The sequence below is a fragment of the Ptychodera flava genome, chromosome 15 (assembly GCF_041260155.1).
Source record: "Ptychodera flava strain L36383 chromosome 15, AS_Pfla_20210202, whole genome shotgun sequence".
NCBI lineage: Eukaryota > Metazoa > Hemichordata > Enteropneusta > Ptychoderidae > Ptychodera > Ptychodera flava.
In genome coordinates this window covers 28,457,175-28,477,299 of record NC_091942.1, presented here as the reverse complement: position 1 = coordinate 28,477,299, position 20,125 = coordinate 28,457,175, and the positions used below count along the sequence as shown (strand labels likewise).

Sequence of the window (20,125 nt, the reverse complement as noted above, 5' to 3'; positions counted from 1 at the left end):
ATTCGTCTCAGTCGTCTGACTGTTTGTTGCCTGCCTGTGAATTACATTGGCGTGGTGCCAATGCTCTGGTTACGTAAACCAGGACGCTTTCTGGCAACCACATTTTTTATGAGTTTGAAAACACGCCCAGGCTGTCTGTCATTGCTTTCGGTTATATGATCCAACAGGTGGTTGTTGTTGTTTTTGAATGATGGATGTGAAAGAATATCCTCTGCCTATAGCATACAGAAGAGAGTGAATACTAACAACTGCACAAAGTTTTCTATCAGTGTTATTTATTATTTTTTATTTATTTAAAAAAATTGATGTCATCACACGAACGTAAAAAAGGACGCCCACGCCATCAATTCGTTTAGGCGTAATCATGTCTTACATTACAATTACACCGGGACAGCGTGATAAATAAATTCACCCTTTCTAATCCGAACAGAGGTCATGAGTTGTACTTAATAAATAAGCAAATATGATACGAGATAAAATAAATAGATCATAGATTGGTAATACAGGATGTACTTGCACATAGAAACACCTAACTAAATCTATAGTGGCGCTAAGTTACAGCCCTGCCAATGAAAACAAAATTGCTGTAAGACTACCGCCTACATATTAAGTTATTATTTGAATTCATCATTGATATTGTGGGTTCAACCCTTTTTTCAAAATACAGCTCATCGAAGCAGATTTGTTACCTGATAATTGGAGCAGCCAAATCAAATATCATATCAAAAAACTCAAAGAGAAACTTAGTTATCAACCCCAGTGTGTCGGTTGAAGAAAACACTCGGAAAATGAAAAACCTTAGATGCGAATGGTCGGCGTGAAATTGTCAGACCAACGATTATACTGTACATGATCAGTTCCACTATTAAGTAATTCATATGTACAAATAAGATTCTAGAGTCATTCTGTTGTTTGGAACCCCTCATTATCATATATACAAGATTAGTACAACCTAAAATTAATATCATTGCTCAGTGTAAATGGTTGAAACATCGGACACATCTTACATAACATCAAAAACACGCCCCTCCTTAACTTGACAGTGGACAGAAATGAAAGGAAACTCAATGCAAGGGCTCAAGTTCCGACTCTTTGTAAATTTACAGTCACTGTGTAAATTTGTTTTCCTAAACACTGCTTTTGTCTCAAAAGCATTTTCTGTGAACGATGGAAGGACCGCATTCGTCGTACTCCTGTTGGCTGATCCACATCTGTTCGAAGGTTGACAGTGAAGATAAGATGGAGCCACCGATCCAGACGGAGTATTTGCGTTCGGGTTGAGAGATGATCTTGATCTTCATGGAGCTTGGCGCAAGGGATGACATTTCTTTATGGATTCTGTCGGCAATGCCTGGATACATAGTGGTACCACCGGAAAGCACAGTGTTGGCGTAGAGGTCACGTCTGATATCCATGTCACATTTCATGATACTGCCGTAAAGTGCCTCATGTATGCCGGCGTTTTCCATTCCTGTGTTTTTAGAAAAAGGGAATTAAAAAGGTCACACGATATTGCTTAGAGTCATTTTACGAATATACATTACATGTTTCCCCGGTTTGCGAAAGTTTGCGTTTAAAATAATATGTCTTAAGTTAATTTGTTTTTAATACGATGATGCTTAACACCATATGGAAGAAATACACATTATTTCAAGCCAAAAGCTAAGATGATTATAGAGTATGTTACAACGCAGTATCGTAATAAGTTGCCGGACCTCTCCAACGGAGTTAAACTCATATTTGAACTCTCCCAATGGGATTCCTTAAATAGCAGATATTTACACCTGTCCTGCGATTTGAAAACAAACCGCATACATGTAATAAGTAAACCTAATAACTTAAATAACAGATTCTACATCCCTTTAAAATTGTAATAACTATTTATTCTCACCCAACAAGGCCAGCTGGAACATTTCTGGAAATTTCTAAAGTAAGCCTGTTTACTGTCGAATTGTAGTATATGTACATTTTTGAGATCGTACTCTGTAATATCTGAACAGTTATTTACCCATGATGATAACAATTTGTTAAATGAACCATGCATCACGATAATTTAGTCAAACTGGTCCTGTATGCTACACCTTTTGACATTCGTATTATGGTAACTCATATCTAACCTAACAAGGCCGGTTTGAATAAAGCCTCTGGAGTCCGGAACCTCTCGTTGCCAATGGTTACAATATTCCCGTCAGGCAGTTCGTAACTTTTCTCCAGTGATGAGCTTTGGGCGGCGACTTGCAACTCTCTCTCGTAGTCCAATGCAACGTAACACAGCCTTTCCTTCATGTCACGTACGATTTCCCTTTCAGCTGTGTGATTAATCAAAGACAATGACATACGTCAAAATGATCAAAATAGCATAGGGCATATGATGGCGTTTTACTTTTATAGATTAATTAAGCAGTACTCATTCACAAAAGGTTCACAAACCTGTTGTGGTAAGTCTGTAGCCTCGTTCGCTCAGTATTCTCACGAGATATTCAGTCAAATCTCGTCCAGCCAAGTCTGTTCTCTGTATGGCGTGCGGCAGAGTGTAGCCTTCGTATATTGGCACCACGTGCGTCACACCATCACCGCTGTCCAGCACGATACCAGTGGTGCGACCCGAGGAGTACAGAGACAGGACTGCTTGGATGGAGACGTACATAGCCGGCGTGTTGAAAGTTTCGAACATTATCTGTGAGATGGAAACCGAACAGGTACATTTTAGTCAAAAATGTGATGAGTTAAAGGTATACTGTCACCTGTTCCAATTTTGCCACAGTTACCATAGTAAGAGAAAATCTAACCAATCACAGATTTTAAGCGGGTGGCCCCTTTTAAAAACAGCGCCCTCACATGGGCATTTTGAGTACCAAGGAACGCCCCTTTGACCAGATATGGGCATATTTAGATTACAGGTGACTGTATACCTTTAACGAGCTCCTTTACCAAAAAAATCGTCAAATGCGATACAGTATGCATACGGTATGAACCATTTACTGATACAGCATATTGTATTGACTATATAGTTTGCAGCCTGGTGCGCTGATTGTAATATCTTAGGTGTCTCTACAAACTGACGTCATACACATAAGGAACAAGTCACTGCCGTACGGATTTGAGAAACTGACCTAGCAATATTTTTCTCAAAATATGTGTAATGTCATATATTGACATTCTCTAGAATGATTTTTGTACATCTAAATCGAGGCACTATACATGACAAGTATCCATGAATCCTTAAAATACGACAACTTGGAGATCATTTGTATACTAGCAACGACTTAAGAATGCACTCACCTGAGTCATCTTTTCCCTGTTAACTTTTGGATTCAACGGCGCTTCTGTCAGTAATACTGGGTGTTCTTCAGGAGCGACACGCAGTTCGTTGTAGAAAGTGTGATGCCAGATCTTTTCCATGTCATCCCAGTTCGTAACGATACCGTGTTCGATGGGATATCTCAAGGATAGGACACCTCTCTTGCTCTGCGCCTCGTCTCCGATGTAGCTGTCCTTGTGTCCCATTCCAACCATTGCAGCCTTGAAATTAAAGCAATTTACAATGCGATGAATCTGATGAATGCTGCAGCAACATGGGTGATAACTTTTATGATCTTACTTGTCACCCCTATTCCATGTTAACAGGTCCACAATTACCGTTAGTAACCATAGGTTTAGACCAAACCATGATCCTTGAAGGGTTAAAGAACATTTTGACAACGTGAAGCCGTTCTGCCGTTCCACTGTCTATGGTTCATGCAAGTCCTATTGATCGCTTAACTGCTGATACGCATGGCTTAGCCGTGGTCTGAAATATGCCAATTCAACGTCTTTTATTTTCTTCCTTACTATTTAATCTTGAAAGAAAATATCTACTTACAACTTAAGGAAATACTCGAATGCCTTACCTGGTATCGAGGTCTTCCGACGATGGCCGGGAACACGGCTCGGGGGGCGTCGTCACCTGCGAAGCCAGCTTTACACATGCCGGAGCCGTTGTCGACAACTAAAGCGGAAATGTCTTCATCCATCATTTTTGTGGTGGTAAGTAACTAGTAGTTTGTAAGAACGGGAATGTAGTCTAGTGAGCTGAAAAAAACTTTGAAAACAGTACGTCACGTAAGAAACCGCTAATGTTGCAGTTAATCTTCAATTTTTTTCGTGGAGTACTTCAAATTAGTTTCAAGTCATTCTTAGGGACCGTCGATCATAAAATTTGTCGCACTAGAATTTCTCTGTTTAGGAGGGGGGGGAGGGTGGGACAACATTTCGTTTTGCGTGCGTCAAAATCGCAACAAGTATGGATTGTGCTGTAACGAAAAAATATATAAAATAAAATAAAAAAACCCCGGAATTTCATGATGAATACGATACTTCAATTGCTTTACGTAAAAGCAGAACGGAAGGGAGAGAATCAACAGAAGAGAGAGTTTTATCATATATGCACGAGGCATGTATTGGTGTCGGGTTTTAAATGTGTAGATTCTGATAAATGTTATTACACGCGTCCGATTCATTACTACATCGAGGAAAAAATGGGATAAAAATTACGACAACCTAAAAAACCAACATAATTTGAACTCTGACAGAAGAATGCTGACGCCAAGGAACGTTAAAAAAGTGTAAACCTAAAGTTTGTTTATCAATGTTCATGTGTAAAACTTTGCACAAAAGTGTGCGTTGAAGACAGGCTTGCATTCTCCATTCATACTAAACAGCACAGTATTCCTAAAACCAATGTCGCATTAAGGAGTTTCGTTTCGAGAGTTTGACACCAAAATTATGGAATTACGTTTCCGTCAGTCTTTTTATGATCAACAACTCGTAAGCAAGTAGTACCAAAAAAAATCAGACGGAGATGTATAAGAATATTGCAAAACTTACCTGTATTGTATCAAGCTCAGATTTGTCTGCGTTTTTCTCGGTGTTCTGAATCGACAACAAGCTTTCTCACCTTTTATACCCTATGACGGTTGTTCTTTATCGATGATGCCAACTTTGAAATACGCACAGTGGTGATTCATCACTGAACACCTTTTGGTACCATCACCCATGACCTAAGAATTTGCATATCAAAAGGGCAGTACTATTTACACACTGTGGTTTTACAAAGCGGCGCACAGGACAAGTTGGCTCCCGTCGTATTTGTTTGCAAATAAGTGAAGTGCATCAGTTTTAGTCATCAAAAATTCGTCATGGTGCGTAAAATCCCAAAAAGTTGTGACGATATCATGCGATTATTTTCACGGAGATGGAATTCGATCGACACGATTCAGGCAGAGTGTGTAGAACGCTGTACGATTAAACCATACAGTAGAGGGGACGGTACGTGTCGAACGGGAACACATCAAATTGATTTCCCACGACTCCTGAAGCCGCAGGTAGGGCTTGAGTCTTCAGATCGAATTTGTTGATGGGAGAGTACAGTTTATCCCTCGTAGGAGACTTGGCGCGGGAGTTCTTCGATCCCATATCAGGCGATATATTGTATGTTTATTTCAATTTTAAATTTCACCTTTTTATATTTGAGTGCCAATACCGAATTCACTAGTAGTTTCCCGATGTTTTGTTGTCAATAACTACTGATGCAAATTACTTATGTGTGCCGAGATTGCAATGGAAAGGATATGATATAAACATCAACAGTATATAGGCTAGTGTAGATTGATTTCTCAATCCTTGACTATCCAACTAACGATATTTTTGTTTTCTAGGTTTCATATATAGGAAGCTGTTTGGCAAGGTATCGTCTGCGACAGACAAATGACCATGGGACGCGCGGTTCTGAAAGCAAGACTCAAAACGTGGCGATGGAGACTGCCTGTGGTATGATTGTACTTGCTATCTAATCAGAACGGCACTATGTTACCTACCAGTGTTTGTGATTAACGCTGGTTACGTCATCTAGGACGTCATCGGTTGATATTCCTTCATAGCTTTTATGACAATGAAAAAAGTCCAGGGAGAATTGCTTTCGGGTACCTGATCAAACAGGTGGTTGTTGATGTTGACTTTGAGACAACTCAACCGGACTTTCAAATGACTCATTCATACTCGGTGTCAAAGGTCAAGTTTGAGTCCAGAACTGAGCTTGGTGCGCCACCATATCTTCGAACTATCCTATGGGCAATCATAGGCTCGAAATATCAATTGATGCAGATGGTGTTTATGGATCAATGAAGCTTACTGATTGATTTCAATGATCGTCAGGTCGAGCTTGGGTTTCTCTTCTTTACTGGGTCACGTGTCTTTACCAAATTTGGCGTAACAATTGATGGTATTTCACTGAGGAGTTGGCTTCATAATTAATCAACTCAACTTTTTATTACAAGTATTTCGAAAGCTGCCATGAACACCAGAGTGAAGAGGTCGTGTAACTAGACAAAGTAAAACTGTCCTCGAGAAATCGCTCCGATTAAAACTTATAAAGATATTCCGGAGATACAAAATGTGGTTGTACATTTCCATGGAATGAAGAATTTAGGAATATAACAAGGGTAATTAAATTTTGAGGTATCTTTTCTGGAACATTTATCACCATGGTTTTAGGTCGATAGGGACATCATAGTGACACACATAAGGTAAATAAAAAAGGCGATATTTTGGCAATTTAAGGGAAAGTTCAATTTTTTTACTGTTTCGTCTCGCCGCCAGTGACTATGCCATTCTCCTCTAAAACGTACCTTGTAGATCGGTCAAACTTAGCATGAAAAAAGAAATATTGCATGTTTAAGTTTAGATAATGTGTAATAATCGATTTTTATTTTGTTCGTGTTGCTGTTTTGTCATAGCACCTTCAGATATATGAAAAGGACACGCTACACAAGAAAATTTTCTTTAAAATAATGCTGTATTTATATTCTGGCCAGATAGAAAGTCATGATTAGTCAACTACAGTTAACGTACAAACTTTTGTAAATTTCTTGATATTTCAGTAAATTGCCTTCGTCTTTGAAGGGCGATGAAAACGATTCAAATTCTTCGAGTGCAAATGTTGGCACACTTCTCATTGACGTCAGAAACATGATTGTGGGCATGTCGAGAATATACATATTGCCATGGATTTTAGTATAACTGTGTGCTTTTGTACCGCTCTATGTAGTTAATGAGGCATACTCTGGTCACCAAGAATGCTAAAAGCGCCGGGCAAGTAGTACGACAAACTTACGCCGTCTACCATCCGCTACAGACGTTTTATATTTCATCCGTACCTTGAATTCGTGTCCGTCGATAAACATATGTGCTCCGATGTTCGTCTCAGCCTCTTTGCAGAGCACACAATAATTTGTCGACCTACGCTACTTGAAAACGCGTATGGGATTAGAGAAACATGTCAAAAGATACGAGTATAAGAGAAATATGAAACTTGTTTTCATGTTCGTATTTTCAACTGCTGAGACTCGTGGCATTATTGTTTTAACAATGAAAAAACGTCATGAAAAATGGGTTAGAATCTAGATATCAGATTCCAGGTGCATCTTGGGTATTTGGAGGTTAGATGCAAAAAACAAGTCTTTTTTTTAAGTGTGTGTCCTGACGCTTTTGATAACAGAGTAAGTACTTTATAGTGCATGCCAGACACTGGTGTTTCAGAAGCACTTTCTATGCACAATGGAGGCACCATATTCGTCGTATTCCTTTTTGGTGACCCACATTTTTTGGAAAGTGTTTAACGAGGCTAGGATGGACCCACCCATCCAGACAGAGTATTTGCGTTCCGGTGGGGCGACGATCTTGATGTCCACGCCACTCGGGGCCAATGAAGTGATCTCCTTGTGCAGGCGGTCTTCGAAACCGTGGAACATACTTGTACCGCCGGACAGTACGATATTAGAGTACAATTCTCTACGGATGTCCAAGTCACATTCCATGATGCTGTCATGTACCGTTTTGTGGACGCCAGGGCTTTCAAAACCTGCAAATTTGAAAAGTAACGCAAGGTGAGCCATTTGACTTACTTGACGATTTTGAAAGGTCCAGTGAAAGGGACTGCTTGTCATGATTGAAACACTTCAACTGAGAATTTGTTTATTAAGAAAAACTCAAAATCTGTCTATCGTAGGAATTATCTAAGTTTGAAACCTGTGTCAAGGAATCCCATACAAAGATTGCAAGACCAACATGTAGGCGGACAAAGACACGGACAAAATATTTCAGTAACAATCCCCCCACACTGCGGTTCAGTATATCAGTAAAGTTTATAACACAGTCACAGACAGACAGACAAAGAAAAGGACGATTAGACGACCGTCACACAACGAAATACCTAGTCACACAATGACACAAAGAGATTGCAAGTTCGAGAAGTTTAAATTTATAAATTAAAAGTTACAGACAACTCACCAAGCAGGGACGGTTTGAACAACGCCTCGGTTGCTTGGAATCGTTCCTTGCCGATCGTTACAACTTGTCCATCCGGCAGGCGGTACTTCTTTTCAAGAGCTGAACTGGTGGCAGCAACCTCTCTTTCTCTCTCAAAGTCAAACGCTATGTAACAGAGTTTCTCTTTCATATGCTTGATGATCTCTCTCTCAGCTGGGAAAGCAATGTGATGGGAGACGTAATCAACTACACTACCCTGGAGATTCTCGGAGTATGTAAGCTTATTTTGTCTAAGCTTCCTTACATATAAATAGACTCTGAGAAGCCACGGCACTATTACGAAACAATAACCATTTCAGACACGCAGTTTATATTTAAAAAGTTTCCGTCCAATAAGGAAGTCTGGTGCAATGAATACAAATAATGACCAATGAATGCAAGCTAAATTTTATAATAAGAGTTACATTTTTGACAGGGTCTGTTTGCATCTAAATTCAGATCGTACTTACAGAAGTATGTCACCAGCAATATCTGCGTCATATTTCATCATTCAATTTTTATTTCGGGCGTCGCACGTGACATGTATTTTTGTACAACCCAGCTACCTACAAAAAATTGCATTGTCAGCGATCAGAAAACCTTTGTTAGTCTTCCTGGCATGCGACAATAAAACATAACCTGAAATAATTTCTTGATAATTTCTCCGTCAAATTCATCGTGATTCACCGTCAAACTTCACGTCATGGCTATACCATCAGTGACAGGAGATCCCTGATCTCCTATAAAGACTGACCTGTCGTAACAAAACTGTGACCCCTGTCGTAGAGCAGTCGGAGCAAATAATCCGTCAAATCTCGCCCAGCAACGTCGAGTCGCGTCATGGACAGCGGCAGGGAATAGCCCCCGTGTATGGGCACCATGTAGTTGACACCGTCCCCGATGTCGGCGACGACGCCGCAAGTGCGTCCCGATGAGTAGAGCGCCAGCACGGCCTGGATGGAGATGTACATGGCCGGTGTGTTGAACTGTTCAAACATAATCTGTTAAAAAATAATACAGATGAGCTAAGGCACTGAATCAACACTTTTTGTTCAGACTCTCGTTGTTGATAAAGACTCAGTGAATTATCGAAGTGACGGAATCATCACGAATCGCCAGGGCGACAGGATATCTGAGAGAATACACAGCTTGGGGATATTTTCCCACTATTTCAAGTAAACACCGTTGTAGTAGACATGAATTTCACATTCTTCCGTTTTTACGGATCCACCACAAGAAAACTTTCCTAAGGCACCAATTTCAGCACTAATTTCCCCCAAAATGTAGCTCAATATTTTTTTCTCGAAGGTAGACTTGCCCCCAGTATGTGGGCATATAAGAAAACAGTAAATTGAAGGAAATTCTCTCTAGCAGACTGTCGGTGAGGCAGTCGCGAAATAGAAACAATTAACTTAGGCAGATTGTCACCTCGATGTTAGACTGCCCCCCGGTCGCCTGGCTTTTCGGCAGCTGAGTTACTAGCTGGCCAAGCGACTCTGTGGGCTAAGGCGTTCACCCAACGATCTACGCAACAGCCTACCATTTAGCGGGATACTTATATGCCCACAGACTTGGAGCAAGTCTACATAGATGGTTGAGTTAACGCGAAACCCTTCGGCCAGTCAGTAACTATCGCATACGCCTGTGTAGTAAATAGCAAAACATTTATCTATAATGCTATGCCTCCGCCAAATTTATAGTACGAAATGTCTTTGACGGCAGTCAGTGCAAGTTCAAGTGACAAATGCGAAACCTAAAACGTATTAAAATCACCTTGGTCGTTTTCTCTCTGTAGACTTTAGGATTCAACGGCGCTTCTGTCAGTAATACTGGGTGTTCTTCTGGCGCGACACGCAGTTCGTTGTAGAATGTGTGATGCCAAATCTTTTCCATGTCATCCCAGTTTGTAACAACTCCGTTTTCGATAGGATACCTCAGTGTTAGAACTCCTCTTTTGCTCTGTGCTTCGTCGCCTATGTAATTTTCTCTGTGTTCTTTTCCACTCATTATTGCCTGCATGGTAAAGTGACACATCCATTACTTTTAGATGTGGAAATGTACGGATCATATATTAATGGACTAATCCATCTCTCTGTTTCTGTCTATATCTGTCTACACCCCTGCTTGTATGTATGTATGTATGTATGTATGTATGTATGTATGTATGTATGTATGTATGTATGTATGTATGTATGTATGTATGTATGTATGTATGTATGTATGTATGTATGTGTATGTATGTATGTATGTATGTATGTATGTATGTATGTATGTATGTATGTATGTATGTATGTATGTTGTGTGTGTGTGTGTGTGTGTGTGTATGTCTGTCTGTCTGTCTATGTCCGTTGGTTGATAGGTATGCGCACGGCCGTGGTATGCGAAGGTAGAATTGTAAAATAAAGATGGATGTAGGTCTCTGCTCTCAGCTTGACAGGGACACGCCCGTCATGTTTATGGAATGCATGGTGGCCTAGTTAGCAAAATTTAATTATGAATCTCCGTGAAATAATAATTCCTTGTTCCCCCGTCTGTCTCCAAGTTTCGTTGTCAGAATTGCTTGTCAGTCAGTCTCTGAGGACGTAATTTTAAACTACTTGGCGGTATTCGTCATTTATTTTAAATCCTGTTTATATGTAATGTGTATCATAACGTGTCAAATATAAGTTGAAGAACAAATATCCCTATATCGGTCTGTCTATATCATACCGGCCCCTGTCTGCCTGTATTACCCCTATTTGTAACAATCAACCCTATTTGTAACAAAATTTAATTTTCAAAAAAACTTTGCCATATATGTTGAAATATTAATAAAATATGCATATTTGTATGTTTGAGGGCAATTTTCTTCTTTTTTCCTTGTCAAAACTCATTTTTCCGAAAACTGCTTTTGTTACAAATTGGGTTGATTGTTACAAATAGGGGTGACACGTATCACCCCTATTTGTAACAATCAACCCTATTGTAACAAAATTTAATTTTCAAAAAAACTTGCCATATATGTTGAAATATTAATGAAATATGCATATTTGTATGTTTGAGGGCAATTTTCTTTTTTTTCCTTGTCAAAACTCATTTTTCCGAAACTGCTTTGTTACAAATTGGGTTGATTGTTACAAATAGGGGTGACATATGTCAACCCTATTTGTAACAATCAACCCTATTTGTAACAAAACCTAAATTTCAAAGAAACTTGGCCGTATTTGATGAAATCTTGATGAAATATACATATAAGTATGTTCGGGGGCAATTTTCTTTGTTTTCCTTGTTGAAATCATTTGTACGAAAATGCTCGTGAGATTAAATTTCGTTGTGCAGGTTCCTAGGGATAAGAGCCCTACTCGTAAGATATAATCAAGTCGTGCAGATACATGCCAAAGGTTTGTTTCGGGGCAATTTTCACCATTTTCGGTCAAAAATGTTAAAAATCTTGTTTTCTGACCGAAATCATACTAAACCTATATGGGGTTAACTTTTGTTACAAATTGGGTTGATTGTTACAAATAGGGTTGACGTGTCAACCCTATTTGTAACAATCAACCCTATTTGTAACAAAATTTAACCAACTTGAAACAAAACCTAATTTTCTACAAAACTTGGCCGTATTTGATGAAATCTTGATGAAATGTACATATTAGTATGTTTTGGGGCAATTTTTATTTTTTCCTTGTCGAAACTCATTTTTTCCGAAAATGCTCGTTAGATTAACTTTCGTTGTGCAGGTTGCCTAGTATAAGAGGCCTATTCGTAAGATATAATCAAGTTGTGCAGATAGGTTTGTTTCGGGGCAATTTTCCCCAATTTCGGTCAAAAATGTTAAAAATCTTGTTTTCTGACAGAAATCATACTAAACCTATATTGGGTTAACTTTTGTTACAAATTGGGTTGATTGTTACAAATAGGGTTGACGTGTCAACCCTATTTGTAACAATCAACCCTATTTGTAACAATCAACCCTATTTGTAACAAAATTTAACCAACTTGAAACAAAACTAATTTTCTACAAAACTTGGCCGTATTGATGAAATCTTGATGAAATATACATATTAGTATGTTTTGGGGCAATTTTTATTTTTTCCTTGTCGTAACTTATTTTTTCCGAAAATGCTCGTTAGATTAACTTTGTTGTCAGGTTGCCTAGTATAAGAGGCCTACTCGTAACATATAATCGAGTTGTGCAGATACATGCCAAAGGTTTTTTCGGGGCAATTTTCCCCAATTTCGGTCGAAAATGTTAAAAATCTTGTTTTCTGACCGAAATCATACTAAACCTATGTTGGGTTAACTTTTGTTACAAATTGGGTTGATTGTTACAAATAGGGTTGACGTGTCAACCCTATTTGTAACAATCAACCCTATTTGTAAGAAACAACCCTATTTGTAACAAAATTTAATAATTTTGTAACAAAACCTTATTTTCAAAAAACTTTGCCGTATTGATGAAATCTTGATGAAATATGCGTATTTAGGTCTATATTTTGGGAAATATGTCGTTTTTGAAAAAAATATGTTTTCTAAATTGCGAGGTGGTTTGTTTTGAAATTTGGTATACAGGTTTCTGGAGATAATTCTTTCAAGACGTATTGAATTGTGCTGATCTATGCACGACTCTTTTTTGGCAATTTCGCCATTTTTGCTAAAAAAGCAGGTCAAAAATCTTCTTCTTGGAATCTACTCGTCCAATTGCTTTGACATTTTGTATGAAGGTTCCTTGTGGTGACGTTTTACCTAATTTTCAGATAATTCATCACAGATACGGCCTTGGCATTTGTTTGGATTCATTTGAACCCTCAATGCCGCTGCTTTAATTTATACACTTGTTTTTATTGTAGGCTCTTGTTGGTTGTTTCGGCAAAAGGGTTTTAATTGCTTCCCACTTATCAAGTTCTTCCAAATATTTTGACGGGCTTTCTTTTTTATCCTTTGTTTTGATATGTGTTGAGCCTAAATGTTGTTGTGAAGATCAAGTCATTTTATGTTGTGAATGTTTGATTGTTTGTTTTTCTATTTACTTTTTTGAGTATGGTTTCTGTTTGGTTTATGTTGCCGTGCATATTGTGTCTATCAATTTGCTTGTGAAGAATTCTACTTTTTTCTTGAAATCGATTGGGTATTGCATGTAGGCGAGTATCTAAGAATTTCGCCTTTGATGGGTCCCTTAAAGGTGTTTTTGGGTGATCCTCTGAGCAGGCATTGGAACGTTCCGGTTGGTTTTGCATTTGTTTTAATATCAAGAATGATTTCTTAGTTTTGCTTTGAGCCCTGAAATATTCAACGTCGGAAATGTTGTTTTTAGGTATTTCTCAACTGTAAATTTAAATGTTGAATGCATTTCCAGTGTCAGTAGTGTGATGAAGTCTACCACCATTTTAATATCACAATTGAATATTCGTCAGTTTGTATAACCTGCTGTAGGGAGATTTTCACTGACAATTAACTGGGAGACAGAGACACAAGGGTAATTTCCCACTCGATGTTGCTGCCGAGCGCTGATGGATAAGTAACCCTATGACCTTGATGAAGGGATGAGTCAAGTGCATGGCATATTTCGTATCATAAACCTCAAGAGGTAGACTATCATAAACGATGTTATTATCTGCATCGGCCGCACCACTTTTTAGATTCGGAGATTTTCGTTCTGAATACTCTTCAGAATCACGTTTCATCTCTACTTTTTATGTTCATAGGGATCACGATAACATTCAATAAAATTATGATTACTCACTTCCAGAAGTATCTGTCCCTCGAATTCTAAAACAATGCACTTGATTATATTTTTTGTGATATTCTAAACTACTCGGTTATTTGGGTGACCGATACTATAAGGTCAAATACCAGATCGAAGGTATCTGGAACATAAACGACTCCACTATCTAGCTTTGGACACCATATGTGTAGTGTCTCACCTATCTGTGCCTGGCTTGGATTATGAGTAACTACATGATGGGTCCTTTCTGCCTTAATTCCATGTGGTTTTCGGCTGCTGAAGCTTGATAAAATTATCGATTTTACGGCATTGCCATTGCTGTACGGCATTATTATTGAGGTAATATTGAGAAAAATACGACTGAAGGAGGAAAATATCGAACTCAAGGCCGACGTGATTGAAAGTTTTTTAAAATTTAAAGTTTGATGATGATTTAAGTTACTATGAAGCATCCTTTACAGAGGCCGACCAAAGTCTCGGTGGCCTGCAGATGGATAGGATAGGCAAAAGAAAAAAGTGTCGTGTTCCGATAACCCGACCTACCCTACTTTTTTGCCTGCGACCCAAAACTTTTAGCGCAACGTAAACACGGAAGTAACAAAAGGACAGAAAACCCCCCGTAAAATCACGTGTTCGTCACCTGATATTTGATTTTTGCTTGGGACGTCGACGTCTTTTATGTATTTAGTCCTTTAATATGTATGATACGCTTTTTCTTGAAATGTTGTGGTAAGTATTAGATCGCCCTGGACCCCTGAAAAGTGCATATTTAAAAGAAAAAATAGGGGGGAAAAACCAGCCGACCTACCTGCCCTGTTTTGAAACCATGTTATTGGAAGAGCAAAATTTTTTTTGGGGGTTTTACGAATTAAAAATAGCGTTAACTTTTGATACAAATAGGGTTAGTATGACTTCTGTCAGTAAAGAAGATTTGTTTTGCATTTTTGACCAAAATTAGTGACTGATGCCGCCCACCAAATTTTGGCATGTATCGGAAAAACATGATTACCTCTTAGATGGAGGCCTTTATCCCTAAAAACCTGCGAGCCGAAAATTTTATCAAATGAGTAGTTAAATGAGTTTCGACATGGAAAAAACAAAGAAAATGCCCCCGAACATACTAATATGTAAAGTTCATCAAGATTTCATCAAATACGGCCAAGTTTTTTTGAAAATTAGCTTTTGTCAAAAATTGGTTAAGTTTTGTTACAAATAGGGTTGATTGTTACAAATAGGGTTGATTGTTACAAATAGGGTTGACACGTCAACCCTATTTGTAACAATCAACCCAATTTGTAACAAAATTTAACCAATATAGGTTTGTATGATTTCGGTCAGAAAACAAGATTTTTAACATTTTTGACCGAAATTGATGAAAAGTGGCCCGAAACAAACTTTTGGCATGTATCTGCACGACTTGATTATATTTCGTGAGTAGGTCTCTTATCCCTAGTAACCTGCACAAAGAAATTTTATCTACTGAGTAGTTTAAGAAAAATGAGTTTCGACAAGGAAAAGACAAAGAAAATTGCCCCGAACATACTTATATGTATATTTCATCAAGATTTCATCAAATACGGCCATTTCAAAAGTTTTTTTGAAAATTAGCTTTTCTCACAAATTGGTTAAACTTTGTTACAAATAGGGTTGATTGTTACAAATAGGGTTGATTGTTACAAATAGGGTTGCACCGTCAACCCTATTTGTAACAATCAACCCAATTTGTAACAAACTTTAACCCCATATAGGTTAGTAGATTTTGGTCAGAAAACAAGATTTTAAACATTTTTGACCGAAATTGGTGAAAATTGGCCCGAAACAAACTTCTGGCATATATCTGCACGACTTGATTATATCTTACGAGTAGGTCTCTTATCCCTAGGAACCTGCACAACAACATTTAATCTAACGAGCATTTTCGGAAAAAAAATGAGTTTCGACATGGAAAAAAATAAAAATTGCCCCAAACATATAAATATGTATATTTCATCAAGATTTCATCAAATACGGCCAAGTTTCTTTGAAAATATGGTTTTGTTACAAATTGGTTAAACTTTGTTACAAATAGGGTTGATTGTTACAAATAGGGTTGACACGTCAACCCTATTTGCAATCAACAAACCAATAAACAAACAATCAACCTAATTTGTAACAAAAGTTAAACCAATATAGGTTTAGTATGATTTCGGTCAGAAAACAAGATTTTTAACATTTTTGACCGAAATTGGGGAAAATTGCCCCGAAACAAACCTATCTGCACAACTCGATTATATGTTACGAGTAGGCCTCTTATACTAGGCAACCTGCACAACGAAAGTTAATCTAACGAGCATTTTCGGAAAAAATGAGTTTCGACAAGGAAAAAATAAAAATTGCCCCAAAACATACTAATATGTACATTTCATCAAGATTTCATCAAATACGGCCAAGTTTTGTAGAAAATTAGGTTTTGTTTCAAGTTGGTTAAATTTTGTTACAAATAGGGTTGTTGTTACAAATAGGGTTGACACGTCAACCCTATTTGTAACAATCAACCCAATTTGTAACAAAAGTTAACCCCATATAGGTTTAGTATGATTTCGGTCAGAAAACAAGATTTTTAACATTTTTGACCGAAAATGGTGAAAATTGCCCCGAAACAAACCTTTGGCATGTATCTGCACGACTTGATTATATCTTACGAGTAGGGCTCTTATCCCTAGGAACCTGCACAACGAAATTTAATCTCACGAGCATTTTCGTACAAATGAGTTTCAACAAGGAAAACAAAGAAAATTGCCCCCGAACATACTTATATGTATATTTCATCAAGATTTCATCAAATACGGCCAAGTTTCTTTGAAATTTAGGTTTTGTTACAAATAGGGTTGATTGTTACAAATAGGGTTGACATATGTCACCCCTATTTGTAACAATCAACCCAATTTGTAACAAAAGCAGTTTCGGAAAAATGAGTTTTGACAAGGAAAAAAAAAAGAAAATTGCCCTCAAACATACAAATATGCATATTTCATTAATATTTCAACATATATGGCAAAGTTTTTTTGAAAATTAAATTTTGTTACAAATAGGGTTGATTGTTACAAATAGGGGTAATACATCTGTCTACCTGTCTGTCTATTGTCTGTCTGTCCGTTCGCCCGTCTGCCGATCTGTATGTTTACCTGCCTTAGTATCACAGTCTTTTCTGTCACTATATGAACTTATTATCGAACATCAACGGAGCAACTATGCAAATGCACGGCAACACCGTTAACAGTTAACATGCCGATCTTATCATTGTTTAAGGAGATACCAGATAATCGCTTTATCAGTTTGTATATACCTGCCGCCTTGGTCTTCCAATAATCGACGGGAACACGCAACTGGGCGCGTTGTCGCCGACGAAACCGGCCTTGGTCACCCCCGACCCATTGTCGATGACCACTGCGGCAAAGTCGTCGTCACACATGACGCTTCCGTCGGGTTGAGTCGCTCTGAAACGGAAGGAGATAATAACCGTGTCATAAATAAGGCATTTAGAGAGAGCCGTGCCCAATATCTAAGTTATAAGCTTATATGTGCTGCTCATTGTTATTCGATTCAAGGGACATCGAATAATTTTACTTGAAAACGAGTGTGAACAACACGTTGACCGTTAAAGTAAATTACCTTTGGTCATAGCTGAATATTTTAAAAGTGTTTTTTGTTAAAAAGCCCAACCTTTTATCATCCAACTTGCGGTGACATGTCAACTGCGTTTCTGTATTCCAACTATGTGTTAAGTGCTGCCGTATTTAAACCACTGCGTACCGTAGGAGGGGACGTATATCTATAAATCACTGTGTGGTTCAGACAATTATTGCTCCTGGTTGTCCCGAAATTCTTAAATATCTATGCACAAATTATGCTAAAGACAAGTTTTACTAGTTCGTTCAAAATTATAAAGTGAGTCCAACGTCACCGTACAACAACACTGAAAAAGTTTGCTGGATCGCCAGCAACGTTCAGACGGAACGACCTGGAACGCGACGACACTCAGGGCATGGTTTGGCCTCATTTTACCCATGACTGTGTTCATTCAATTGCATAGGTAAATGGGAGAGGTAACGCTACGTACCTAGGTGGTCCTGACTTCAATTCCCGACAGTGCTTCTCCTATGGACCTCTATTGTGTTTCTGTCCGCTAATCAATAAACGTAGTTGTGTATGCATCTGCGGACTCAACTTTGACCCTCGCCCATATCATTCCATTCATCTGACTACCTGATGGTCGCCTTGATTTGCATATCACGGTAAATATTTTAGGCAGGGCACAGGGCCGGGTAAACCTTATCTCCGAGTCCGTGCCCTTGTGCTGCGTCATTGTAGGGCATGGCATACTGCCCAGTCGGTGTTACAGTACGCGGCGGTTTTGTCATTCACAGATGTGTATGTGAGACTGGAAGTCGATGTCGATTGTTATGGGCAAATCGAACCCCTGGATGATATAGTTTACACCGGTATATAAGCAATAAAACTCAAGTTAACAATCAGGTGATACTATAGAGTCACACGCAGTACCGGTAATGTAATCAGCTATCTGAAAACATCTATAAGATATTCCGGCACACAAGCAGGCGCCTTTAACCCTAAAATGTCACAGCTAATTCCAACGGATTATCAGACATACAATGTGGGTGACTCTGATTTGAAGTCTAAATTCTGCTCGTATTCATACTCTGTCTTTTAGACCATGGACTGACTATTAAGTGTCAAATGCTATATAACAATTAAACTTCTGCTTATGTTAAAGCCATCTGTAAAAAAAAGGCATTGCCTTGCCGCGACCCTCGACCACGGGGTCTATTTTTTCAACAAGTTATAACTACACAGTGCATTTCTCGTAGAATAGCATACGCGATACTGCGGCGTTCAGTACAAATACAACAGTGCTTCAGTATTAACTCTACACTATAACAGCGACTCTCGACATTGTTAGGCAAGTCTTTCCCATCCTCTAGGAAACCGAGTCGGGGAGTCACTTTAGACAGTGTTCGTATTTTTCACTGAAAGAAGGCAATCGTCACACTCGACTGAAACCCGGACATGCAACACAACGTGTACGAAAGGTTTGCCGAGTGACATACCTCCAACTCTGTTACATTCCTTGCTCATCAGGTTTCGTTGATTCCACGCTCAACTCAACTCAATCCAAACCAGTGACTTTCACATGTACATCAGATTGGACTGCAATAGCGAAGTTAGGCGTCGGTTCTCCTTGTTTTTCATATCCAAAACTAAAAAAAATGCGGCGTTTTTTTCTAAACCACTTATGACTTGTCTGCCACCGTGACTGCTGACCAACCTTTAGAGTTGCTGAACGCTTCACTGGCCACCAATGAAACCGTGTGCACAGGGAGACATCGATGCCCTACAGTCCAATGACTGTAATTAGCATACATCGGGTCGAAATATTTCAACGGGACCACTCGGTGTAAAGGACCTTCGAATTGTGAAACGTACCATTCATTTTAACTTTTTTGTAGGCATTTTATGCTATTACAATTCTGTAGTAATTAACTCATTATTTTCATGTGTGAACGTGAAATTTTACTGAAGAAGAATAAAAAACTGAGGAACTACCTGTTGCTAATCAAGAGATTTCCATTGACAGTATAATCAAAATTCTACTAATCTATTTCTTTTTTCCATGAGTTCATTTCCTACACGGAATATTTTATATCCATAGGTCTAGTGTACAGCCAAGCCAAAAAACACAAAACAACACAACAACAACAACAACAACAACAACAATAATAACAAGAACACATGTGGTCAGCTGATCCCCCTGTTAGCTGTCATGCACCTCGCGCTGTTCCTTCAATGTCAACAAAATTTCCGCAAATCCGACTCTTATTCTCACATTTGTACAGCCAGTCTTTGGAACACCCGGTTCTTCACGAAAAGCGCACAACGTGCTTGTATCTCCCCTTTCACGTGGTTTGCAGTTTTACCTTACATGGAAACCAGGGCTGGAATCAGATTAGGGTGAATCTCATTTACGTATCGCAGCAGCGGGCGTTTTTGATATCGATCAAATGAGAAAATATTACG

The 20,125-nt window shown here is 38.6% G+C and overlaps 2 protein-coding genes across 3 annotated transcripts; both read right to left on the bottom strand.

The window, feature by feature from the left end:
* Window positions 1–380: 380 nt before the first annotated feature.
* Window positions 381–5,294, bottom strand: LOC139151774 (actin-2-like). Its single transcript, XM_070724759.1, has 6 exons — window positions 4,867–5,294; window positions 3,891–4,034; window positions 3,283–3,522; window positions 2,431–2,677; window positions 2,118–2,309; window positions 381–1,471 (listed from the first exon to the last, which is right to left on the bottom strand). Exons 2-6 carry the CDS (start codon window positions 4,014–4,016, stop codon window positions 1,146–1,148), a joined length of 1,131 nt encoding a protein of 376 aa, XP_070580860.1. The 5' UTR covers window positions 4,017–4,034; window positions 4,867–5,294; the 3' UTR covers window positions 381–1,145.
* A 990-nt stretch (window positions 5,295–6,284) lies between these two features.
* LOC139151773 (actin-1-like) lies at window positions 6,285–19,398 on the bottom strand. Of its 2 annotated transcripts, none has more exons than XM_070724758.1 (6): window positions 19,159–19,398; window positions 17,376–17,526; window positions 10,117–10,356; window positions 9,098–9,344; window positions 8,326–8,517; window positions 6,285–7,897 (listed from the first exon to the last, which is right to left on the bottom strand). In XM_070724758.1, the coding sequence occupies exons 2-6, from the start codon at window positions 17,499–17,501 to the stop codon at window positions 7,572–7,574; spliced, it is 1,131 nt and encodes a 376-aa protein (XP_070580859.1). In that variant the 5' UTR covers window positions 17,502–17,526; window positions 19,159–19,398; the 3' UTR covers window positions 6,285–7,571. The 2 variants fall into 2 exon arrangements, with proteins under 2 accessions (XP_070580859.1, XP_070580858.1); XM_070724757.1 differs by lacking the exon at window positions 19,159–19,398 and adding an exon at window positions 18,150–19,144.
* Window positions 19,399–20,125: the final 727 nt, after the last annotated feature.

What these genes read in the sequence shown, in the direction of transcription:
- LOC139151773 (XM_070724758.1), bottom strand. Translation starts at nt 17,501, where the DNA reads ATGTGTGACGACGACTTTGCCGCAGTGGTCATCGACAATGGGTCGGGG. An exon ending in TTGGAAGACCAAGGCGGCAG is followed by an intron (nt 10,357 to 17,375) that starts GTATATACAAAC and finishes TTTACCATGCAG; the next exon opens with GCAATAATGAGTGGAAAAGA. An exon ending in ACAGAGAGAAAACGACCAAG is followed by an intron (nt 9,345 to 10,116) that starts GTGATTTTAATA and finishes ATTTTTTAACAG; the next exon opens with ATTATGTTTGAACAGTTCAA.
- LOC139151774 (XM_070724759.1), bottom strand. Translation starts at nt 4,016, where the DNA reads ATGATGGATGAAGACATTTCCGCTTTAGTTGTCGACAACGGCTCCGGC. An exon ending in ACAGGGAAAAGATGACTCAG is followed by an intron (nt 2,678 to 3,282) that starts GTGAGTGCATTC and finishes TCCATCTCACAG; the next exon opens with ATAATGTTCGAAACTTTCAA. An exon ending in ATTCAAACCGGCCTTGTTAG is followed by an intron (nt 1,472 to 2,117) that starts GTTAGATATGAG and finishes CTAAAAACACAG; the next exon opens with GAATGGAAAACGCCGGCATA.